At 34.0% G+C, this 27,012-nt stretch overlaps 1 protein-coding gene across 1 annotated transcript in view; it reads left to right on the top strand.

Annotated features, from left to right (window-relative positions):
- The window catches only part of MYO5C (myosin VC), a 132,114-nt gene extending 106,047 nt beyond the window's left edge, over positions 1-26,067 (top strand). The window contains exons 31-41 of the mRNA XM_051980669.1: positions 4,011-4,074; positions 5,280-5,448; positions 7,585-7,672; positions 8,874-8,972; positions 9,507-9,661; positions 13,094-13,183; positions 14,206-14,356; positions 15,241-15,523; positions 17,922-18,096; positions 18,423-18,503; positions 25,874-26,067. Of these exons, the coding sequence (XP_051836629.1) occupies positions 4,011-4,074; positions 5,280-5,448; positions 7,585-7,672; positions 8,874-8,972; positions 9,507-9,661; positions 13,094-13,183; positions 14,206-14,356; positions 15,241-15,523; positions 17,922-18,096; positions 18,423-18,503; positions 25,874-26,026 (1,508 nt within the window). The 3' untranslated portion in view covers positions 26,027-26,067. The remainder of the gene's footprint in view (positions 1-4,010; positions 4,075-5,279; positions 5,449-7,584; positions 7,673-8,873; positions 8,973-9,506; positions 9,662-13,093; positions 13,184-14,205; positions 14,357-15,240; positions 15,524-17,921; positions 18,097-18,422; positions 18,504-25,873) is intronic.
- The last annotated feature ends 945 nt before the right edge of the window (positions 26,068-27,012 follow it).

Below are 27,012 nucleotides of genomic sequence, written 5' to 3'. Positions count from 1 at the left end.
AAAAGGAAGAAAAGTCCTCATGGCTCCCACTAGGCACCATGAAAATTGTGACTGTAGATATCAAAGCTTTAATCCTCTTAATGTCTTGCTATAAAGAAATTATAGTTATGTTTATTTGCCAATAGTAACTAAACTAGAAAAATTCCTTTTGCTCTCATATCCTATGCAACCATTTCAGAAGAAATCATTTGGATTGCAAAGTTTCATTATAAAAAATTCTTTCTTCACAAAGGAAAAAATGTATTAGAAAATGTTGAGGACAATAGTCAGGTTATCCAGTAATAAATAGCTACATCAATGTAGTGCTTCATGATTGTCATGGGTTTTGTCTTTATCCTCTCATTTGATCTTTACAATCACTCTGAGAAGTTTATAATTCTATTTTATTATTCCTATTTTACATATAAACTTTTATATGTAAACTGAGGATAACAGAGATTAGGTGCTTTGTTTAAGGTCACCTAGCTAACAGCCTGAAAATCCTAGGTTTTCTCCCACACATTCTCAAGTCCAGTGATCTTTTTACCACATCAAGCTGCCTCTCTATTGACACACATGGAAGTACGTCGCCCTCTGAACATTAACTGTATTGGGCCCCTGTGCCCCGTGTCTAAAATTCTCTTCCTGAAGCTTCCTCCAGAAAGCTTTCCCTGATACTCAATCCATTTTGAGAATGGAATTGTAAGGAATTTCACAGGCTAGACCCCATGCTTTCGGGGTGATGGGAAGGGAGGGGGTGCCTCTGCTTTATTTCCTCAGCTTGAGATGCTTCTCATCCTAAGTAGAGCCACTTACTTCAATCCTTTCTCCTTGGCCACATGTGAGAACAACCCCATTAGTCCCTCTTCCCCTGCCATATAAATTTTCTAACTCCAGTTCTGACCTCTCCCTCCATATGGAGAGATATGGCACACAGCAGTCCATCAAAGGGCCCTTGAAAAGTGGGACAGGAACGAAGAAGGTTTGAGACTATTTGACGACCTCTCATGAAGGAAACTCAGCTCAGTTGGCAAAGTTAGGGAAGCATATGTAGGTGTTTGTGTGTGTGTGTGTGTGTGTGTGTGTGTGTGTGTGTGTGTGTGTGTGTGTGTGTGTGGTGGATAAACACTGCAAATGAACAATCAGCTGAGTCCTAATTGAAAAGGAGGAGAGTGGAATGGATTGTCCTTGGCCAACGTCGGTGTTCCTTTAAGGACCATACATTCATCTTTTTAATCCCAATTTTCTCCCAGTAGTGCTGACTGGTTGCATGTACTGAAACACTGCTTTGAAAATTAAAGGGAAACTATAGAAATGCAGGGATTTGGGGGAGGCAAAAAATATATATATATAAATGAGTGAAGCGCCTGGGTAGAGAATGGGCTAGATATGTAGAAAGCAATTCAATTTAGAAATAATTTATTAAGCAGGTACAAAGCACTGGATTAGGTATCAGAGATACAAAGATTTAAAAGAAAAAAAAACCAGAATTTTCCTGTCTCAAAGAATTTACAACAGAATAGATTATTATATTTTTATTTTTGTTTACTATTATATGGATTATGCAAATAAAGAAATAAGAATGGAACACTTGAATCTGCTCACATTTGAGAAGCAATGTGAATCGGAGGTGGAGAAAAAGTACAGAATAATCAATCAGGAGGATGAGTTCTACGTCCACATTTGCTACTGATTATGACCATGGTTGTTCAGGCAGGTCAATTGGCCCCTTTAAGATCCAATCTCCTGTTTTGTAAGAGGAACAGGTTGCAAGTTGCAAAAGTCTTCTTAAAACTATTTTGCCTCCATGCACGCAACAATCTAGCTATATTGGCTTATTTCCTGTTTCTCAAACATGACACTCCATCTCCCCATCTCTCTTTGTCTTTAGCTGGCTATCTCCCCCTCCCCCATATCTCCATCCACATCTCCAACTCTCAGAATTCTTGGCTTCCTTTTGAATTTAGTTCAAATAACACGGCTGGAGGCCTTCCCCTCCCTAGAACTTCTCTCTCTAAAATTGCCTTACATTTACTCTGTATGTATCTCGACTATACCTATTAATGTTGTCACCCCCACTAAACGTAAGCTCCCTGAGGGCCTTTCTTTGTATCTTACTTCATAGCTTCTGACATATAGTGATTAATAAGTGCTGATTGATTGATGATTGATGAAGGAGCAGCATCAAGACTTACATCGGTAATCCAACTTAAAACATAATTTATACCAATAGATTGGGCCTGGGCTCAGGAACACCTGTCATCAAATCTACACTCAAACACTTATTAGCTGTGAGATCCTGGGCAAGTTACTTCTCCTTGCCTGTTTTCTCATCTGTAAAATGGGAACAATTATAACAACCACCTCTCAGTATTGTGAGGATTAAATGAGATTTATGTAAAGAATGGCACAGTGTCTGGCAGAGAGCAGGTGCAATATTGGTACTTGTTTTGTTCCCCAGCTTCTCCTTTTTCTCTTTATAACTATCTCCACAGTTATTTTGATATATATTAAATTTTTTTCTATATTTCCTAATATTAGAGGTTTTTTCCACAGGGAAAATAGAAGCAAATTAAGAACTTTCTTATTCTTCTTTATCATTATCATAATCCTAAACTACCTAAGGGATAGTCCTATTCCTTCTTTGATCTTCCACTTGTCCCCCAAAAAGCTTTTACACAAATTATATATTTTGTTATCTTTGTCAGCAAAGACATGATTCAGTCTGTTCTAGGCTTTAGAATTCTTTTTTTATCTTATTTTTTAATTTTCAAAAGATATGCATGGATAATTTTTCAACATTTACCCTTGAAAACCTTGTGTTCCAATTTTTCCCCTTCCCCCCACTCCCTCCTCTGGATATCCTCTGGATAAAATCCAATATATTGGGCTTTAGAATTCTAAACATTCTTATAGGTCCCATTCTTTTGATTCCTTACTCAGTTAATTGCCCTTCTCTTTTCTTAACAAGCCTCTTAAAAATCTTAATTCATTGATAAGTTATCTGATTATATTAATCTTTTTGGGCTCCTATTTTTCTTCTTTGATGGATTTAATTGTGTGTTTGTATCATCAGAATTTCATTTTTAACAGCACTACATCCTTCTCGTGGAAAGATTTTCCTTATAGAATTATAGGCCATGAGATGCTATCAATGCTTTCTCTGAACTCTTTAAAATTTTACTTTCTGATATCAAGATTGGCATCAAACCTAATGCACCCTTTCTTCAAATTCTATGATATGGCCATTTAATCACTTTCTTTTAAGTTTTCCATCATTTCTTCTTCAGGAATCAGCTCTGTTTTATTGTTTAAAATCTAGTCCCGAATAAAAGTTCTTTCTTGTTTCTTCTTTGGCTATTATTAAATCAAACAAATATTCTTTAGATATTTAATGTTGATAAAGGTACTGTGCTTAGTGAAACACAAAAATGAAACAAGATAAAGTCCTACATCTTACAGAACTTGTAGTTATAAAGAGATAAGACATGTACACAAATTACTATGGTTTAAGACATATGATAAATAGAAGAGGTCCAAAAAAGAGGTATAAATATTTAGGAAAGGAAGAATCACCTCTAGCTATATAAGTCAGGGAAAATTTCAGGAGGAACAAAAATATAGAGGAAATTTTTAGTTAACAGCAGTGACATTAGCCAGACTTAAGAATTTAAAGATAATGTTTGTTTATATCATTATGAATATATCTGTGTTTGGAGTTTGAAGCTATTAAAAATAGTTGCTATTCATGTACAAGTATGGTTAAAAGGTGAGTCAAAAACCAAGATTCTTTTTCTTGTAATGGACATATAAATAGTGACTTGAAAAGACAATCATCATTTGCAGAGTTCATAACTGTTTACTGGTTATTTCATAAATACTAAATACATAAGAAATAGAAAAGCTTGGGTCATAATTGATATCTAAACAATAATTTGTTAAATACAACAAAAGGGCATCTGATTAAGATTTTTAAAAAGTGTTAGACACTGGTATCCAAAATGAAAGAATGAAAATTCTTCTCATCATAGGAAAAATAGAAGAACTGTCTAGTCAGTTACATCGTAATATGGAAGAGGAAGGAACACAAAGGAGGTAAGTACAGTGATCATGTAATTTTTCCTTACTGAAATAGTTAAAGAGCAAAATCTCCAAGTTATACTAAGATTGAGACCTGTGCCATTATCTAAATTAGTGATCTTATGCTACATCAGAAGAGCCCTCTGCTGGAATTCCATGTGTACAACGCTGTATTGGATGCTCAATATGTGAACCAATAATTTTCCTTATAATATTTTATTTTTTCAATTACACGTAAAAACAATTTTAACATTCTTTTTAAAAATGTTGAGTTCCAAATTCTCTCCTCCTCTCTGCATTTCCCCTCCCTGAGACGTTTAATTTTCCTAGTGAAACAAAATAATTTCCATAAAAGAAGTTTTCTTCACACAGGACTTGAATTAACATGGGAAGGAGTGAAATATCATCCTTTCCCTATCTTCTTCACTTGTTCTTCTTTTGTTTTCTTTGTGTTCCATTCTGAATTCTCTGCCTTGCACATGGAAGATGCTCAATAAGTATTTATTGAATTGATCCTAAAGAGTGAAAATAATTAATTATAAAAATATACAATGTCTGTTGGGCTTTTAAAACTCTTCACAACCTGCCCTCTTCTGGCTTTTCCAGACATCTTAAATCTTACTCCCCCATAATATTCCAGTTTCCATCTCCATGTGTTTGCACTAGCTGTCTCCTACACTGAGAATACTCTATCCCCTTATCTCAGCTTCTTTGACTTCCTTTAATATAAATTAAACCTTACCCAGTTATCCTTCTTGGTGCCTTCTCCCCCATATTGTCTCAAATTCACTCTGTAATATCTTTATTGTGTGTAATTACTTGTGTGTTGTCTCTTTAACTAGATTGAGATTTCCTTGACAGCCAGGACTATTTTTTGCCCTTCCTTGTATCCCCAATGCTTAGCACTGTGCCTGGAACATAGCAAACACTTTAAATTAGAATTGCCTAATCACAGTGATGATAATTAGGGTTAGTGACTAGCAATAGTTGGGAGGGGAATCATGGAAGACACTGAGTTACAAGAAAGGGGCAAGGAAAAACGGCAAGGAAATAAATAAATTTTTGCCCAAATTCTCTCCGGTTCTCCCTTTTCTAATCCCAGTTTCAGATCATATTTCTGCTTTTTGAGTAGAGTATCAAAAGGATAAAAGTCAGTTATGGACCTGATAATAAGTAGGCTCACTATGATGGAATGATACTACATGTCTCCTTTTCCTTAGAACCATGGAAGTTCAAAATGAAATACATATCAAAGAAAAAGAAAATTTGATTGGTACCATTAGGGAAATGCAAGATGCCAGTGATCACTTGAAGAAAAAATTAGAAACAGAAAGTGAAGTCAAGAGCAGTTTCAAGCAGGAAGCATCTCGTCTCAATATGGAAAACAGGGTAAGAATTGCTGGCTTTCAATGTGAGATTTAACATTAAAATACTACAATGGTTCTATTAGTATTTGAATGTTAAATGGTGCTAGATCTAAAATTCAAAGATGGGAATACTCTTGAATGGTGAGATAGAAAGCAAGATTTCTATAACATTTCAGAGTCTTAATTGGGAAAGGAGAACATGGATTTCAGGTAGAACTTGAGCTAGATGAGAGGAAATCACATCTTTATTCCTACTAATCTTTGTAGTCTTATATATTTTATTTCATGCATTTAAAAACATGATTTTATAAATCTAAAATCATATTCATAGGCTTCACCAGCCTTCCAAAGAGTTCCAAAACACATAGAAAATGGTTAAGGACCCTTGCTATAGATGAAAAGATGGATAGATTGGAGTGAATTAAAGTAGTTCTAAGGAAAGAAAACACTAGATTTGGGAGTAAGGGAAATCTGGTTTCTATTCCAAGTTACATTACAAATCAGCTCTGTGGCCATGAACAGTCATTTCCCTTCTCTGATTTTCCACTTTCTAATCTGTAAAATACAGTTGGTTCAGATCTCCATTCTATGATTCTTATACATAGAATAAGCTGTCCCAATGCACAACCATCTTCTCTGTTCCACCAAAGCAAGCCCCTTTTGTGGGAGCAGGTCCTTAAAGCACTTCTTTCTCCCTCTGTTTTTTCTTATGTTAATATTCACACACTCACTTAGAGTCATCCTGGGGGCTGTTTATATCTAACCTATATATAGTTAAGACTAAAGACTAAGTCAGGGGAGTGCTGGTGAATGTTTAACAACCAACTTTTTTAGGAGGAAAAAAAAGGGCTGACAAGCATTTTCAGATTAATCTGCATTATTAACACCACTCAACTGTGGGCCCTCAGCAACAGTAAATTAGATGTTTTATATTGATTTATAGTGTGCCAATTACCAAGGTGCAAGTGCTGGGGCTGAAAATATAACAGTCGGCTCTAGCGGGCTGCAAACAGCCTTACCACAGAGGACCCACTAGCCAGTGCCTCAGAGCCAGCTCTCTCCCACAGATTAACGAAGCCGCTTAGTGGATCCCCTCAGCCCTCTGTCAGGAGTGTCCTTTCATAGCTGTTTTAGGATTGGGGTAGCAATATGTGTACCTCCAAAAATGAAGATCTGTATCTGTTATTAAAGGGAAAGGGAATATTTGGATCAACATCCCAGCCACTTTACACTGACATAGCTTTAGAATCTGGAACCAGAAGGGGCCTTAGAGATCATTTCTCATTTTATAAATGACAGGGATGGTGGTAGTGATTTCCTTCCCAGGTTGAAGACATAGTAAACCACAGAATCAGAATTGTACCTCAGGACAATTCATTTTATACTGAGAGCTCTTTCTTCTCCTTCACACTGCATTGTATGTGTGTGTATTTTACACACACACACACACACACACACACACACACACACGTGTATGGTGATGATTTTCTACTTGGATATGAAGATATAAAAGAATACATACATAGTGAATGTGCTTTTTTCTATTTACTTTGTGTGTATTTCTCTATCTCTAAGTATAGTGTGTTTTCTCTCAGTGATTCTCAGTCAGAGAATTTCCTTATTATCTGTATCCTTCTCTCTTAAAAGTGCCTTCAGTTCTCTAGCACCATCAGAGTAGCCAACTCTGAGAAGGTTTCTTAGCCCTGATCCTTCTAAAAGAGGGGAGTACTTCTACTAAAGCATTTAGGGGAACCACACCGTAGGAATGGAATTGCAATGATTTGGCTAACCTGTCCCTTATGACGAGCTCGGGGTGTGGTAAGAGTAAATATTGTGATTGCAGATGGAGAAGGAGGTATTGAGTATAGTTAGAGCTTATGCAATGTTTGGTCCTGGGTCATTGTATCATGGAGGGAGGATGTTCTCAAACACCTTTATCAGGACCTTGCGAAGACTTGTGCTGCTCACAAGCTTACTCACATTAGAACTGGCGGAATTAATGATGATGAATCTGTGTTTCAAACTCATCGAAGAGCCGTTTCTAAGTTCTACCAGTTGAGTCCAGCAGGCATTGGTATATAGCATTTTATGTCTAAGGAAGCCACATTCTAAAATAATAATAACAAACTTTAAACCCAATTTTCTTTTATTGTTATAGGATCTTGAGGAAGAGTTAGACATGAAGGATAGAATGATTAAAAAGCTGCAAGATCAAATCAAGACACTAACTAAGACAATTGAAAAAGGTAAAAGGGAATGAGAGACAAAAAGAAAGAGACAGTGGGGAAGAGGGAGGGAAAGAGTGAAATGGAGACACACAAAGACACAGAGAGAGAGACTGGGAAAGAGAGAGGTTGATTCACTTTCCCATTTTCAATGGACCCTACACTCAGTTAGCTGTCAGTATATCTTTTAATAGTGTCAGCAAAAGACTATGACCTTCTTGTGTATTTGCATTTTAATAAGGGATCCTATGCAAGTCACTTAACCTCTATTTGCCTTAATCCACTGGCAAAGGCAATGACTAACCACTCCAGTATCTTTGCCAAGAAAACCCCAAATGGGATCACAAAGAGTTAGACACAACTGAACCACAATAAAATATAACTCTTGAAAATCAAAAAGACTTCAAAACTCAAAGGAATAAAATTTTTAATGACAGACTTTTTTTTAAACACAAATAGGCTAGAGGATAAATAGCTGAGGGAGGTAATCCTACCCAGCACCTCTCAGACCCTACTATATCTGTAGATAACCAATTGGCCAATTTATAAGAGCAGCCTTATAATAATTTTAACTTCTTTCTCTAGCAAACTATTTTTGTAACCCCAGAAATGAACAGGGATTAAAATTGATTGATCTAAATTTCATCTTTAATTCCTTACCCCACATCCATATTCACAGAGACCACCCTCCCAGAAAGGTAATTAGAGGGAAGTGGAGAAACCAAGGAAATGGATATTTCATCTTGAATATTGGCTGCCCAACATAATTAGTTTTTCCTCCTCACATGTGCACAGTGTGGAAAGGAATATTGATCAACTATCCTATGGCCTTTTCTTGTCTTTCATTCTTCTGGAACTCTCCACTGTATGAGACATTTCTGACAACCCAAAACTGATATTTTTTCTCTTTCTGTGGCATCTGTGACCTTCCTTAATTCTCTCTTTTCTCTTTCCTCCCATTTCATTTTTTAACTTTTCTGGTCCTTTTTAAAAATTCAAGTATGGGTTGAATTAAATAGCTTCTGAGGTGCCATTAACTCTTCCCTTAACTATGGTCTTCCTCTAAGCCTCTTCCCTTGATTCTCTGAAAACTGGAGAGTTTTCACATCCGAGACAGCCACAATGGGGGAAGTGAGAATGGTCTCCATTTGTTTAGCTTGTGGATATACTGCTGCCTAGCATGAGATTCGCGTGCTTTTCTGACTGTGGTTTCTCTTTTCAGCCAATGAGGTGCATTCGTCTTCGGAAACCAAAGAGTACATTGGAATGGTGGAATATAAAAAGGAAGATGAAGCTAAGCTGGTGCAAAACCTCATTCTTGGTACTTTTCGTGGACACTTGGGACTTTCTCATGAAGCTCAGGAATTTAGACAGTAGGATAAAAATCTCAGTGACCAGGGATGACCAGAGAGATCTTCCACATTCTTCCCTCTCCACCCCCTTTGTTTATTCTTCTTCTCCTGACTCCTCTCTTTCCCCATCTAGCCACATAGACTGAATCCAACCAGGAACAAAGATGGTTTAAGGAACAAATCTTACCTGGGAGTCTCATCTGTGACCTAACTGCCGCAGGCTGCTTTTGTCCAGCTCCCCCCTTCTGCTGGTGGGTGAGCTAGGGTGTCAGACTCCTTTTCAGGCTTGACAGACTTTGTAGTGCAGAGAGGACATGAGAAGGCACCCAGGCCTCCATGGTCTACAAGGAAGGAATAGGGTAGACTCTCAGCAGGGAAAACCGTACCCAGCACTCTGGCGGTCAGTCACATTAGAAGAAAGTAGAAAAATCTTGATTTGAACATGTATTAACTAGCCGAGTTATGGCTTTATTGTTTTAATTCTCTTCCTCCTCTACCTCCAGATCTGAAGCCTCGGGGTGTGGTAGTGAACATGATTCCGGGTCTGCCAGCTCATATCCTATTCATGTGTGTACGTTACGCAGACTCGCTAAATGACGCCAGTATGCTCAAGTCCTTCATGAACATCACCATTAACGGCATCAAGCAGGTCATCAAGGTAGGATATAGTTCCTCACTGCAGTGTCACACAGCTTCCTAGATTGTCCAAATTCCAGCTCTGGAACAGCCAATTGGGTGACTACGCCAGTCGGTCTCTCTGAGCTCCTTTCTCATCATAAAAGGATCTTTTTTTTTTCAACCTCATCGAAGAGCTGTTTCTAAGTTCTACCAGTTGAATCCAGTAGGCATTGGTATATAGCATTTTATGTCTCATCATAAGAAGGTTCTAATGTTATTTGCGCTCTTTACCTCATGGTGTTGTAGTGAAGAAAATGCTTATAAATCATAAACTGTTTTGTTGCTATGGATTTGTTATTGTTATTATCTTAGACTTGGAGGATGATAGGATACAAGAAAGGAAGGAATTTTTAAAATTAAGAAAATGAAATCTCCCAAAAGCTTGGTGAACAGGAAGAAATAGGATAGTTGTTTTCGATAAGAATTACTTTTAATAGGATTTAAGGGAGAGTTGCTGACTCTTTCTTTTTTTTTTCTTTTTTTTTCTTTTAGGAATTTCTTGTGTCCCATCAATCTGATTGCAGGACTTGTCAATTTAATTAGGGACTCTCCTAATCCACCATACTTACATTAACTTTGTGGCACTGCAATTTTTATGTGGGGAGATGGAGATGGCAGGATTGGATTTATTTCTGCATAGCTCCAGAGAGTGAGGTTAAAAAAAATCAATTCTGGTTTGTCAGCAGTGTCTCAATGGAAAGGAGTCAGATTTCTGATAAATGTAAAGGGAAAAGTGGAATGGACTTCCTAAAACAGCTAGTGACTTGCCCTTTCCTAGAAATTTTTAGCAGGAGGCTAGATGGTTCCTTGTCAGGATATTGTAGAAGGGACTTATCATATAGATAGTGGTCTGGATAAAGCAACATAAAGCAAACATGTTCCTAGATAAACAGAATTCCAATGCAAGCAGCTTTTAAGACTAACCTAGTCTCTCCATTTCTACCTTGCTGCATCTTTGCTGGCCATCCAAGTCCTTCCTTCATTTATAGAGAAATATGTCTAATGTGTCTAGTGAAGATATCTTGTTTTGCTTAGAAAAGTAGATTTAAAGAAACTAATAAATATATCTTTAGTTAGATTTATTGATAGGCAGACAATTCGAGAAATGCTCTCATTTTTCTCTTAGCCAAAGGAAAGATATAGAGCACTTATGATAACATGGTAAGGATTGATATGTATTTTGTAGACAGTATAGACTTGTTTTGTTTAGTCCTAAGAGGAAGATGGTTACAATGGAAAGGGGTCATAAAAAGGAAGATTGAGGATTCCTAATAATTAGGAAAGTAAGTAGCTTGGACGATTTTGAGAGGTAATATATTGCCTTCATCTAAGGTCTTCAAACAGATACTGGCAACCATGTGTTGGTTCTCTGTAAAAATAATAATAATAATAATAAATCCTGTAGTCATGGCTTGCTTTGTTGTCTTGCAAGATTCATTAATCAAACAATTTCCTTGTGATCTCATGGTAATGAGAACTCCGTCTGTGGCGGCATTTCTTACTGTTGCTCAGCTTCTGTAACTACCAGTCATCTAATTAGCTATCAAGCCATTTTGCTACAGAAAGGATGCAAGTCTTGCTTTAGATCTATCATCAGGCCATGCAAGAAAAAAAAAGGGAAGGTTATTCTGAATATTATTGACTTCTGCTTACCCAAAAGGAAACAATGTTTTATATTTGTGGGTGTCTATGCATTTAATTAAAAATCTACCTTGTTTTGTGTAGCAGAAAATGTTTCAGAAACAACATGGCACAGTGGATAAGGTAGATTTTTATTCAAATGTCATCTTTAATGCATGGGTTGTATAATCCTAGGCAAGTCAATTATTCTCTTTGTGCCCAGGAAAGCACTTACATTAAGGAGGCCCAAGAAAGGCTTCTTGCAGAAGGTGAGCTGAGACTTAAATCCAGGAGTCAAGCATGTATCAATCCTACATTAAATATATTCAGGGAGATAGTACAGGACAGAATGTAGCTAAGGATGCTTTATTAGGAATTCTTTTGAAATGTGAATAATTGTCCACTACTGTTTATAAATTGAGATTTTCATATACTAAATCTTATTGAAGTAGTCTTTTTTCAAGCACCAAAGGGTTCTATCATTGTATTTATGTCAGAAAGTCACAGTTTCCTTGTTTTTCTGCATTGAACTCTTCTACACTAGATATTTATAAATATAAGTTAAGCATGCATCATAAATTTAAGTGACTGAGATTCATTAGAAATGAACAAAAATTCCCATTCTTCTCTTGCATCTTCAATCTTTCCTGTTGTCCTGCCATTTTCTTCTGTCTTTAAATATATTTAGGTCTCTCACATCTTAAAACAAGTCTTCATTTTGTCCTGCTTTAGCTGTTTCTCTCTTTTTTTTTTTTTTTCACTGCCAGACTTTTTGAATGAGTAATCAACATCCACTTTTTCCACTTCCTCAATGTTTTCACCCTTACCACTCTTGTGGAACAAACGTCAGTGAGCTCATTCTTCTTAATCTCTCTACAGTACATATGACACAGCTGACTATCTTTCTTGAAACTCTCTACTCTTGACTTCCATGATATAATTTCCTCGGTCTTCTTCCTAATACATTAACCCCTCCTACTCCCAGATTATTAGTTCTCAAATCTTAGGTATAGGTTCTCCATTCTTTTCTATCTCTACTTTTTTCTTTCTAATTGTTTTAATTATTTCTTTTTTCTCAGTAGTATTTTATTTTTCTAAATACATGTAAAAATAGTTTTCAACATTCATTTTGTAAGATTTTGTGTTTCAAACTTTTCTCCTTTCCTCCCTTATCTCCCCCCTCCAAAAATGGCAAGTAATATGATACAGGTTATATGTATATTACCCTTTTAAACATATTTTCATATTTTTCATGTTATACATGAAAAATCTGACCAAAAAAAGGAAAAAAAATCAAGAGAAATGATTACAGGAATAATAATGTTGGATAGGTACTTAATAAATGCTTGTTGGTTAAATGATTCTACTTCTTTGATAAGGTTGTCTCTAAATAATTTCCCATTCATTGAATATGTAAAACTGTGTTCACTTTGTTATTTATATATTTCACGATTACTTAAATATTTCATCTTGTCTCCTGAACTAGCATGCAAATTCCTATAAGGGGAAAAACTATGCCTTACCTTCTTTTGTATCTCTTTCAATGCCCATAACACTTCTTTAAACATAATATGTACTAGATGGATGTTTAGAAGACTAAGAAAATATTTGTTTAATGAATGAATAAAAACTAATTTTAATCAAATGATTCATTAGAGCATTGGTTTTCAAGTCACAGAACAACTAGGTGCCCATACCTATGGATTAATATCCAAAGATGTTGGATATTAATGTGTCTTGGAAACTCTAGAGCTAGATGTTATTAACTTTGGGAGTCTTCATCTTTCTCTAGGAACATTATGAAGATTTTGAGATGCTGTCCTTTTGGCTTTCCAATACATGCCATTTTCTTAACTGCCTGAAACAGTACAGTGGAGAAGAGGTAGGGATTATTTCATATTTTGTGTTAAATATCAAGTATTCTACCAGGAACTGAGCAAATGAAAGCACTGATACTGTTAAGTTTTGCTGATGTAATGATTATAACAATATCATCTCATACTTTATGCTTTTTAAATACCATTATCATATACTTTGCCTCAACTAATCATCACAAATTTACTGTGAGGTATATAGTGCAGGTTACTTTTTTCCAATTTTAAAGATGAAACAATTAGGTTTTAAAAAGGCTAAGGGATTTGTTCAGGTTTACAAAGCTAGTTAGTGACAGCCATTGGCATAGTACTCTTATTTACTTAGTCTTCATGGCGTGACCTAAGACTTATATAAGCAATATATTTTGTCTTATGTATTGATTACTAAGTCAAATGCATATTCCTTTTAGGATACTAATGCTAACTTTGATATCCCTAATAATACTTACTGATCTCTGCTATCTATATCATTTATGACCTGTTATTTACCATTTGTGAGAGATGCTTTCTTTCCTCAGGAAAGAAATTTTTTAAAGTCAATCACTTGACAAAATGAAGCCACTGTCTCAGAGGATCCAGGAGGAGAGTTAAGGGAGGTTGTTTTTAATCTGTGTGGTAGTCCTAGAATATCTCAGGTGTCATCCCCCAAACTGGGAAAATTTCAACTCACCAGAAAGTACAAGACAATTATGAAGGGACATTATATATTGGTTCTTAAAAAAGAAATAAAAACTGGCTCACCAGACCTTGAATGATAGACTGCTCAATCTGATCATTTGCTTTGCTATTTTTCTTATAAGTGTGTGTGTGTGTATGTTTTTATAAACAGATATTTGGGATTTTGTTTTATTTGCTTTCTAAATGAAGGGGTGGGGTGAAAGGGAGATAATCTACCTAAAGATATAAAGTAGGATAGTAATAGAAGCTCATGATCAAATTTAGTGAATAGGTACAGCCATTAATTGCATATACGTGATAATGTCTATTATAATAGTCTTCTAATGTTAATATATCCATAATTGACTTTCAGGAATTTATGAAGTATAACACTCCACAACAAAATAAGAATTGTTTGATGAATTTTGACCTTTCAGAATATAGACAGATTCTTAGTGATGTGGCCATACGGATATATCATCAATTTATTTTTGTAATGGAGAATAATCTTCAACCAATGATAGGTAAGAAAGGATGGATAATCAATCAAAATGTGACAACATAGTTCATATTTGGGCATAGCTGAATAATATGTGACATAATTTAATGGTATAAGTGGTTTATTTCAATCTATGCATGTTCATTTTTATTCTTTATTTATAATAACCTCATAATCTATAAACAATTTATTACTACTATTGATGATATATATCTTTTAAGAAAAAACTTTCCCTTTTTGCATGTTTTTTTCTATAGTCTTAAAATCCTGATGTACTTCTTTAATCTGCAATATTTGCACCCTATTCTTTGATTTTAATAGTTTCAAGCCAGGAGTGAACTGTTTGATGAAAAGATTTTCCTCTTTCCTTCTCAGGAAGATGCCCTAGATCTCATATGAGAGATCCAAAGGATCTCAGGGGCTATTTAGTCTAATCCATACATGACTAAGAATGTTCTTTAGAATATTCTTTAAATTTTTTTTTAATGTGGTCATTCAGCTTTTATTAGAAGACATCTACAGAGAACCCTTCCTCCCAAAAGTAGCTCATTTCACATGTAAAACCTGTGAATCATCTAGTTCCTTTTCTCTGTTAACTAATGCTATGCAATTCAATTAAATCAAACAACTATTTATAACATAGATACTATGTGCCTGGTATTGGGATTTGTAGACAAAAATGAAAAAGCCCTTACCCTCAAGAAACTTCTGTTGTACTGGGTGCAAATAAAAAGTTACTATTGCAATTATTTTCAAAACAATGTTTGGTTTCCTAAAAATGAAATGCACAGAGAATACACAACCAACAGAAGTAAAATAATAGTAATAATAATAATAATAATAATCTTCTAATTTCTTCTTACAAGCATGAGAAATGTTTTTCCCGTATCTTTTCATGTCTTTCTTCAGTACCAGGAATGTTGGAATATGAAAGCCTTCAGGGAATTTCTGGCTTGAAACCAACAGGATTCCGAAAGCGGTCCTCCAGCATTGATGACACAGATGCTTACACCATGACCTCTATCCTGCAGCAGCTCAGCTATTTTTATACTACCATGTGTCAGAATGGGCTGGACCACGAGCTTCTAAAGCAGACTGTAAAGCAGCTTTTCTTTCTGATAGGAGCTGTCACCTTGAATAGTCTCTTTCTTCGCAAGGACATGTGCTCTTGTAGGAAAGGAATGCAGATAAGGTAAACCTAGTAAGCCTCTTAACAAGCAGGGCTGGCTGGAGAGAGAAATGATTCCTGGCCGGGGTGGATAAGGAGACCTTTTAGAGCAGGGTACACATCAGATCTGACCCTTTTTCATCCATTATATTGAGCATGAGTTCCATCCTGCTTTCTCTGTTTTTAGATGGTTTTAGAACCTTAGAAGACGTTAACTTTTTCATGTTGACCCTGAACAGCTGCCAGGGACATTGTCTTAACAAGTCCTGTAGAGTTTCCAAAATTCTAATTTTTTTCATTTTTGCTTTCTGGGGGTTTTATTATCCTATTATCAATATTCAACACCTATACTGTGAATAGTGGACATATAAAGAAGTGTGACATAACTCCTTGCCTTTGACAAATTTACCATCTTGATGAAGAAATGGAGTGTGAAAAGCTAGCAAGTTACAATAAGTTCTTAGAGGAGTTTAGGAGAAAAAGATCATTGTAAACTGGGATGGTCAAAAATGGGTAGGGCTTCAATAGAGTCTTTAAGGACAAATGGAATTTAGTGTAGTAGAAAGCAGATAAGGGAGGATATTCCAAGTGGGATAATTTTGAATTGGGAGAAATAGTAGATAATAAGATTGGGAAGACTGAGGCCAAATTAAAGAAGGCTTTCAGTACTATACTCAGGAAATGGATCATTTGATAGATAATGGAAAGCCATGGTTTTGAAGACAGATAGATTTCTTTATTGTTATTATTAGATACAAGAGCCTACAGATGCATAGAAGCTATTTAGAATTGAAAATTTTCTATAAATGACATCTGTTCTATCACCAGGCAGAGTGCCCATTTTTCACAGGTGACAGATTATTGCTACTTACTCTCCCCCAAAACTATCAAGCAGATAATGTGATCCAACCTTTGTTTAAGTGATTCCAAAGATCAGAATGAGTCACAGTTTTAAAATACTCTCAGGAATAGGCTCACTCTAGGTCATACTGAATACCAGTTGCAAAACCCCATCCAAACAAAAGGAGGAACCAAAGAAGAAAAATTTAGGTACCCTTCTCTTCTAAGGAGCTAAATGGTTTTTAAAGATGTTTCCAATCCCTCTTACTGTGACTCCCATAAGATACATAAGTTTGACCTCATTCTTTCTACTTTGTAGATAAAAACAATTAGGCACTAAGAAGGTAGATAATTTATCCCAAGTTACAAGAAGAATTTGTGTAAACTTCTTTTGGATAGAGATTATATTGCTCTTTGTATTTTGATACACAGGGCCTAATATATAGTAGGCATTTAACAAATGCTTGGTGATTATCTTAAACATCGTTAATATAGTTATTAGTAAATATTAATAATATTACTAGTTAAGATAGTTAATATAAATTATCTCTAAGGCTCCTTTGAGTTCAAAACAAGATTCTGTGAGATAAGGAGTTCAGGTTTTAGAAATGGAAAGTGCAAAAACAAAGGTAGATATGCAAGATGCTAAGGGTAGACAGATATGAGAGAAATTTGGCAGATTAGAGGAGTTTGCACTAATTCACCAATCACAACAATTTAACCCCAGAGCAGTTTTAAAAAATGAGTGGATTAAGACCCTTAGGTCAGAGAAGGGAAAAGAAGGCATGGGGTTTGTATTTTACAACATTTTAAAATTTGCAAAGTTCTTTGCTCACAACCCTGTGAGATAAGAATGACAGCAGTAGTGCTTTCATATTCTTATTTTATAGATGAGGAGATGGAGGCTCTGAAAGGTTAAATAATTTAATTTTGATCACACACTTAACTAGCAAATTTCTGAGTGAGAGAACTCAATATCAGTTCAACTTTTTATCTACTCATAGTCAATATTTCATGCATTTTCCTTTATCTCACTTTAAGTTTTATGTGTAATTGTCTTTTTTTCCCCTCTTCTCTAACTTACCAACAATTGGCATTAACTATTGTGTCCCCTGCCCTACTGTGGTCATAAGGATCTCATATGAACTATGACATGCCCCCAGTGATCCCCGATCTGTATCCAGGACATGCTGATAGATATGGCTAACTCTTCAAAAGGATTGTTAAACTGGGAAATTAATATAAACTGTTCGCATTTTTGTTTTTCTTCCCAGGTCATTTTTACCTTCTGAATCCAACTCTTCCTGTGCAACAAGAGAACTGTTTGGTTCTGCACACATATGTTGTATTAGGAAATACTGTGACATATTTAACATGTATAGGACTGCTTGCCATCTGGGGGAGGGAGTGGAAGGAGGGAGGGGAAAAGTCGAAAACAGAAGTGAGTGCAAGGGATAATATTGTAAAAAATTACCCAGGCGTGGGTTCTGTCAATAAAAAGTTATAATTATTTTTTTAAAAAAGGATTGTTTAAAAAAAATAGAACATGCTAAACTTATGCTCACTTGTACGTTTGGTCTAGGTGCAACATCAGCTACTTAGAAGAATGGCTTAAAGATAAGAATTTGCAGAACAGCACAGCCAAAGAAACTCTGGAGCCCCTTTCTCAGGCTGCCTGGTTACTCCAGGTCAAAAAGATCACAGATACCGATGCTAAAGAAATATATGATCGCTGTACTTCACTCTCTGCTGTGCAGGTAACTTTTCCCTAGATGTTGTTGACAATTATGTTCCTGTATTATTACCAGAGCCAGAAACCTACCCAGATTTTTCCTTCCTATTGATAATTCTTTGAAAGAAAATTTTTCATGTCTCTATGGCTGAATTTCCATTTGTTTCCTCCACAATTTTGTTTTCTTCGTTCTTGGAAGGTGAGGTGAGGTAGGGATCCAACAGTAACATCTTGTTAAACTGGATTGTAAAAAAAATAATAAATTAACATGAATTACAAGCCATTTGAACAGTTATTTGGACATGGTTATACCTTTTTCATGATTTTTTAATATTTTTGTAACGTTTTCAGATCATAAAGATCCTAAATTCATACACACCTATAGATGACTTCGAGAAAAGAGTAACTCCATCCTTCGTCCGCAAAGTACAGGTAAGGTTCATATATAGCTTTAAAAAAAAAGTATTACTTCTTTAAATGATCCATTAAAAAACTAATTTAAACAATATTTTAAAAATTTGGGATTAAACTATGTTTCCTAGTATAGCATAAGGCAGAGAATCTTGGTCTTGAAATCAGGAATACTTAGGTTATTTGGGCTCACCTGATTAGTAACAAGTACCTGCTTGTTATCTTGGGCAAATAACCTCTCAAGTCCCAATTTCTTAATCTGTGAAATGGGGATTACAGTATCATTAATCTCACAGGGTGATATGAAGATTAAATGAGACTAACACATATAAAGCACTGTATAAATATGAACTATTATTATTGTGCTCATCTTTTCTGAAGGGCTCAGATGTAAAAAAAAAAATAGGATGTCAAAACAGGATCATTAAACATCATCAGAATCTGGATCATCAAATATAACATCATCAGAAAACAGGATCAGAAACATCAAGCATCCTGTGTACAGGAGAATCAATTTTTTTTGGGGGGAGACAAAATTATAGGAGAGTGCATTAAAAAGGGGGAGGAAAGGAAAGATTGAAACAGAAGGAAAAAGTAGCCTTATTTTAGTGATAGAAAGGATTACCACATATGTATGATGCTATGGGAAAAGTGAGATATTCTATAAAGAAAAGAGGAGGAATTAAAGGAAGAATGGGAATGACTTGCAAAGACTTGGTTCTTAGAAGGACCACACATCCTGCCTCAGAAGGAGAAATAGCTCTCCTAAACGCAAGGGTTAATAATGAACAGCACAAGACACTTAAGAATATTCCTACCCCAGGGTAATATCTTTTCTTACACCTACAGAAATCAGTACTTTTTGTGGGAATGAGGCACAGCAGGAAAAAAATGGTACCAGATAGCTAGTTTCTATAAAGTAATAACAAAAACTGTTTAAAAGATAGAATCCAAAATAGAAATGGACCTCTAAAATTTAATTTGATAACAAATACAGAGAATAAATAAGTACAAAATAAGTATAATAGAAAAGAATCAATAAAAATGAAACAAATAATGAAAATGAGGAAAAGGAAATTTTAAAGAAAAAGTGTGAAAAATAAACGTTTTAAAGTAATGAACAAAAATTAAAAGGGACTAGAGAAAGGAAGATTCTATTTGACCGTTTAGCTGGGGAAAAAAGGGGGGGGGGAATTAAATAACCAAATAAAAGCCAGAAAGAAAAAAACTAATAAGGAAGATTCCCAAACAAGGCAAGTGAGGAGAAAAAGAGCACCTATTGACATAAAATTCAGGGGAAAAGAGCTACAAAGAATAGAGCTACATTTTTAAAAAGAATAATAAATTACAACAAACCAAGAGATATACTCCTGTATTTATAGTGGAAGAAGGGAAATCATAACTTGGGGGAGTAACACCTAAATATCACTTTTATAACTTTACAAATGAATAGATTAAACAATCCAACAAAATGAAAAAACTCTCAGATCAAATAAGAAACCAATATCCCACAATCTGTTGCAAAATATAGTATTTAATAAGTGAAGTCAGAAAAGCAAAAGTTGCAATCATGCTATGAGACAAGGTAAAAACAACCAAAATATTAAAAAGATAAAGAAACGACATTGTGCTCCTACATGAATCACCAGCATATCTATATATTACCAACAAAACCCTATAAGAAGGGCACCAAAAATATTAAAATTCACCTGGAAGAACAAAAAATTAAGAACATCAATGAAAAATATAAAGAGAGAAGTAATTATCAAAACTATCTGGTACTAAGAAATAAAAAGATTGATTGATAGGACAGAGTAGACATATAATACACAGTAGTAAATGATTATAATAATAATGTTGTGTTTAATGAATGTAAAAATTTAAACTTTTGAAATAAGAATTCACTATTTGATAAAAAAAATTGTTGGGAAAATTAGAAAGCAGTCTGGTAGAATTTGATTATACATTAATATCTTACATCATTTATCAAGATAAAATAAAAATGGATGCATGAGTTTCATATAAAGGGAGGTACTAGAAGAAAATGAAATATATTACCTATCAGACTTAGGGAGAGGAGAAGAACTTATGAAAAAACAGAGCATTGTGAGATATAAAATGAATAATTTTGATTACATTAAAAGGCTTTTGCCCAACTGAAACCAATATAGCCAAGATTAAAAGGAAAGGAGAAAACTGAAAGAATTTATAGTTTCTCAAAGTTGTTATTTCTCAAATATGTAGGGGACTTTGTCAAATACATAAGAATATGAATCATTCTTCAATTGATAAATGGCCAGAGAATATAAACAGAAGTTTTTCAATGAAAAAATAAAAGCTATATAGGAAAAAATTCTCTAAATCATTATTGATTATAGAAATGCAGATTAAAACAACTTTGAGATACCATCCCACACACTTAGCAGATTGGTTAAAATGAAAGAAGGGGAAAATAAATATTGGAAGAAATGTAGAAAAATCGGTACATTAATAAATTGTTGATAAACTGAACTGATACAACCATTTTGGAGAAAAATATAGAAATATGCACCCCAAATTATAAAAACTGTGTACATATCATTTGACATAGCAATACTACTATTAGGTCTGGAGGCTCTCGGAGAATTGACCTGCCCCATCACTTAAGCATGGTCCTTAACACTGTTTCCTAAGGGAAAAACGGAGAACCACCTATATGTTCTAAAAATATCTATAATAGCTCTCTTTGTGATAGCAAAGAACTGGAAATTGAGTGGATGCCCATCAGATGGAGAACGGCTATGCAAGTTGGGGTATGTGATAGTGATGGGATACTAATATGCTGTAGGAAATGATGAGCTGCAGTAATTTTAGAAAAAATATGGAAAGACTTGCATGAAATAATGAAAAGTGAACTTAACTGAAAGAACATTATATACAATAGCAGCAATATTGTTTGAAGAATAATTGTGAACAACCAAGTTATTTTGAATATTATAAATACCCAAATAAACTATAAAAGACCTATGCAGGAAGATGATGTCCACTTCCAAAGGAAAAACTGAAAAATAAGAAGACCTGTAATATGATTTAACATATATTTATAAATTTGTGTCAAATGGTGGCCTTCTCTGGTACAGGGGAAACAGTTCTGAACTTAAAATGGAAAAATGAAAAATGTAAAAAAAAAAAAAAAGAATTAAATTAAATTTTTTTTAAATTATATTATACTGGAAAGAACCATAGGCAACACAATAATATCAATATTAAACTTACATGCTCCAAATACATTAGTATTCAAATTCATAAAGAAAAACATTAATTGGGCTACATAAATACACAGACTAGTAACACAATAGCAACAGATTTTAATGTTCCCTCTCTGTTTTGGATAAGTTTAAGAAAGAGAAAATATAAAATTGAACAAAATTGCTGGAGAGAGTAGTGCTATAAAACTTATAGCATCTTCCAAATGGAAGAGCAAAAGAACATACATATTAAAAACCAAAACATCTGAAATCACATGATTATCTCACTAGATGCAGAAGTCTTTGGTGAAATACAACAATCATTTGTGCCAAAAACTCCTACAAAGTATATAGTTGTAGCAGCAAGATGAATATGGAAATGCATTCAGAAGAACTGCATATGTTTTTAACAATATTGGATTGCTTGCTCTCTTGGAGAAGAAGAGAAAAAAATGAAACACAAGGTTTTGCAAAAATGACTATTGAAAACTAATTTTTCATGTATTTGGAAAAATATACTATTAAAAATAAAGGAAAATGAGAAAACCCAAAGTATAGGCATAGGAAAAAATTTTACATAGAAAACACCTATTTAAAATCAAAAGTAAGTATTAAATGCAAAAGTTCTACACTAGAACCTTTTTCAATAAGTATGAGAAAATAAAGCAAAGATGCCCACTTCTACCACTTTTACATATTTCTAGAAAATTTAATGACATCAGTAAGACAAGAGAAAGAACTTAAAGGCATAAATAAAGGTAAAGAAGGAATAAACCTATATTTATTTGCTGATGATATGGTGGTATACTAGAGTATCAGTAAACATACTAATCAAGACAATTGCAGACTACAAAATAAACTCTGAAAAATCAACTGCATATAAAAATAACAAAAAAACTACAACATACATAAATTATCCAGGAATAAATCTACCAAGATACATAAAAGACTTTTATAGATTCAATTGTAAAGTATTCCTTAAGGAAATAAAGAACAACTTAAATGGCTGATGTATCAGTGCTCAATGGGTGGGCTGTTGCCAATATTATAAAAATGGCATTACTACTATTTGCTATACCAAATGATCAAAGGGATACTTTCTAGAACTCAACTACATCATAAAGCAGCAATCTTCAAAACCATTTGGTTTTGGTTTAAAGATAGAGAAGTAGATAGCGGAAGAAACTAGGCAAGGGAAAATCAGAAACTAAATAACTTCAATAAAGTGGGACATATAAATTGCTTAGGAAAGAAGTCCCCATTTGTCTAAAAACTGTTGAGCAAATTGGAAAACAATCTGGCTTAGACCAATACTTCACACCAAGTTCTACAATATACTCTAAAGAGATATGTATGTGATCTTAATATTAAAGATCATGCTAAAGAAAATTAGAAGAGAAGCAGGTCATATATTTCCCACAATCATGAATAAGTTATATATAGATTCTTAACCAAATAAGGGATAGAAGAAATTACAAAAGATAAAATAGACAATTTTGATTGTATGAAACTTAAAAGTTTCTACAGTATTCAAGTTTGCCATACATAAGGTAAGAAAGGAAGTTGTAGAATGGGGAAATATTGTTGCATTAATGATATCTACAATATAGAAACAACTAACAAACATTCATGTAATCAATAACCATTCCCAATAGATATGTTCATAGTTCAAATATTTCTCAAAAGAACTATACAATATTTATAACCATAGAAGAGTTTTCCAAATCACTAATAATAAGAAAAATGCAAATCAAAACAAGTCTGAGGTTTCACCTCATATCTTAGAAATTGGCAAACATGACAAAATGTTGAGGGACAGTAGAGTGGGAAGATAGACTTACTGATGAAACTATAAAATGGCCAAATCGTTTTGGAAAAAATGGAAAATAATTTGTAATTATGCAAATAAAGGGACTGGAATGTTCATATTCTTTGACTCAGAGATTCTATTATAGGACCTTCACCTAAAAGAACCCATTAATAAAAAAAATCTCTACACATATTTACAGCAATATTTTTTTTGGTGATAGCAAAGAATTAGAACCAAGATTCCCCTCAATTGGGGAATAGATGAATACATGGTAGTATGTGTATGTAATGAAATATCATTCTTGTGCTGTAAGAAATGATGAAATGGTGAATGCAGAAAAGCATGGATCTACATGCACTGAGGCAGAGTAAGTAAAGCAGAGCCAAGAAATCACACACAAATCAAAAATGAATGCAAAATTATAAAGAACAAGTATGACTCAAGAAAGATCAAAGGTTGCTTCAGCTAACTTTTTTTTCAGAGGTGGGAGGTTTTGCACAAATTTTTTTTAAAATTTTTTCTATGTATCTATTAGTTGTGCTGATTTTTCCTAGTTTTCCTTTGTTAAATGAAAAAGAGGGAAGGAAAGCCACTGGGGGAAATGGGCAATATAAAACAGCATAAACTGATATTCTTTTAAAGTGTAAAATAATATAAGCTCATAGGATCACTAAAAGTGTCCTTAATACAATTCCACTAACAAAACAGGAGAACAAGGAAGATATATATTCCTGTTCCTACACGATTTTTCTCTCTTCTGATAGGTCTGTAGTTTAAAAGTTTTTCATTCCATGTAGCTTGGAGCCTGAATATTTAATTTGGTTATATGTATTTAAAGTAGTATTAAATTTTTACAGATCAATTATTGTTTCTAAGAGTTGTGAGCCACAACTTAGTCTTCAATAATGATAAAGTACAGTTTTTTAGTTGAATTCTTTTGGATTTTGAGGTTTATATTTTTAGCATGAGAATTTGTTGTCTGTAAGTTGATAAAAAAAAAAAATAGTAAGCTTCTGATACATAATTCTAGTCACCAGTCTAGGCCTTGCTAAGATATCATTATTGTTGATATTATGTGTAATTTAAAAAGCGGAGTAGGGAAGATCATAGATTCTCTAGAATCATTAACATAAGAAAGAGCCTTAGAGTCAGTGGATTTAGTCAAATCAATTCATTTTACAGATGATGATACTGAGACCCAGAAAGTTGAAGTTATTTGTTGGAAGTCACAGGTAGTAAGAAATACCTTGGATCCAAAGCTGCTGGCAAGTTACCAACCTGAGTTAGGGGACTACAGGAGGAACCTTTGAGGCTTGTTTTTCGTTCCAACCATGGGGAGGGAAAAGGAAAGAAAACACCCATAGCTCTCATCATGTGTTCATCCAAAGAAAGCATTTGAATGTGTTTTTTTTTTTTAAGTTTACCAGTTTACCTTTTGAGTCTTCATCATATTTAGTAACTACTGAGCTTAATGTTGAACTTTCTTTTATGTGAGTATGATATTTTTTAATTGGGAAGGATTTTGTCTACTTCCTGTAATCATTTGGGGGAAATGTAGAGCTACATGATTAGCTGAGCAAAATTTAAAATATTTGAGTCTTTTCATATTTGGATTTAAGAGTTACATTATGATGATTTCCGTTTATTATATTTGTAATTATACAAATAAAGGGACTAGAATATCCATATTTTTTGACTTAGAGATTCTATTATAGGACTTTCACCCAAAAAAAGCCATTAATAAGGAAATCTCTATCCATATAAAAATATGGGCAGTATTGGTTTCTAGAAAGACTCAGAATCAAAAGAAGGGCTTTAGCTCTATACTTCAGCAGCTATGTAATCATGAATAAATCATTTAACTTTGATTGTCAGTTTCTTACTCTGTAAAATTGGGATGATAATTATTATACTACTTGTAAGAAAATTGTTATGAAGAAAGTGTTTGGCAAACTATTAGACTGCAGTCTTTTTTAAAGATTTAAATGAAAAAGAGGGAAGGAAAGCTACTGGGGGAAATGGGCAATATAAAACAGCATAAACTTTTAAAAAAATTTTAAAATTTCTTTTTAAAAATTTCTAGCAGTAACTAATGAATCTGAAATTTTCTTGAAAGAAAATATAAGCTATCATTAAGAATAAAAAATCAGAAACCAATAAAATTAATCAGTCCTTTGAGGCGTGAAAGCCTAGATTGAAACAGAGTATTCAGTGGATCAAAGTTAATGAAAGCAGACCAGGGAAGTACTAGAAATAAATATATTTATGTGTTCCCTTAGGAAATTTTAAATCTTCAGCAAAGAAAGATGAAAGTGTTTATTGATATTACCTTCTTCCTTTGACTCTCATTTCAGGCTCTACTAAATAGCCGAGAGGATACAGGTCAGCTGATGCTGGATACCAAATATCTCTTTCAAGTCACATTTCCCTTTATCCCTTCTCCACATGCTCTGGAAATGATAGAGATCCCCAGCAGTTTAAAACTGGGCTTTCTTACCAGGTTATGAAAGGAGGAAAAAATAAAATCAATTTTTCCTCAAAAGTTAAATGAGATTTAAATATTTTGGGATCACTTTATCAATTGACATATGGTATATGATTTAAAAAATAAATAGGGTCTTTTCCCCAAATTAGTACCATTTCATCATATTTCTTGTTATCAAAACCTTCTCTGATTGAATTGTTGACTCTGTACCACATTCTCCCAGACCTCTCAACTGTGGTTGATGCATTTGGAATCCTTGCCATGCAAATGGAATCCTGAAATTCCCAGGATATTTTCTTCTTTTTTTGTTTTCCTTCTGGATCACAATTAAGACAGATACAACTTTATAATGCAAAGAAGCTCTAGAGATATGTGGGTCTATCTACCAAGTTTTCTCAGATTACTGAATTGAAAGTCAAAGTTCTAAATGTTGTTTCCACAGAAGAGAGAAGCACTAAGACCTCAGGTTGATGGCCTTTGAAAATATTCGACTTCCTCATTATGATTTTTGTTCCCCAATTTTTATGCATATTTTTGCTATAGTACTAAAATATAGTGAATCTACCATTACTATAACTGCTTCAAGGTAAAATAACATTTTTGAGTCTTCCATTCAATTACAAATCAGATATAGTGATTACTATTACATAATTCTATTTCTGCTTGTATCATTAAGATTACAATTTTCTCATTTAAGAGAATTTTCTTTAAATTAGATCAATTTTAATTCATGTTTTCATCCCTTTTTCCATTAAACAATGCATTCCCTTTAAGTAAATCCAAGGTTTTGAACAAGGCAATATAAAAGTTTTTGTTAGCTAAATACATTGTATTTATTTTAATGAAGGACTTTATGAAGAAAACAGCTGAAAAGCAATCTTCTCATTCATCTCTCAATACACATTTCCCCAATTTCCCCAGGCAGAAACTGGGGCTTCTCCCCACTCCCTTCCAACCTTCTTTCCCCATAGTAAGCAAAACATCATAAGAAATTAATCACTGTCTAAT

This window comes from Antechinus flavipes, chromosome 2 (genome assembly GCF_016432865.1).
Source record: "Antechinus flavipes isolate AdamAnt ecotype Samford, QLD, Australia chromosome 2, AdamAnt_v2, whole genome shotgun sequence".
Lineage (NCBI taxonomy): Eukaryota > Metazoa > Chordata > Mammalia > Dasyuromorphia > Dasyuridae > Antechinus > Antechinus flavipes.
The sequence above is the reverse complement of the archived record's forward strand: the minus strand, read 5'-3'. Positions and strand labels throughout refer to the sequence as shown.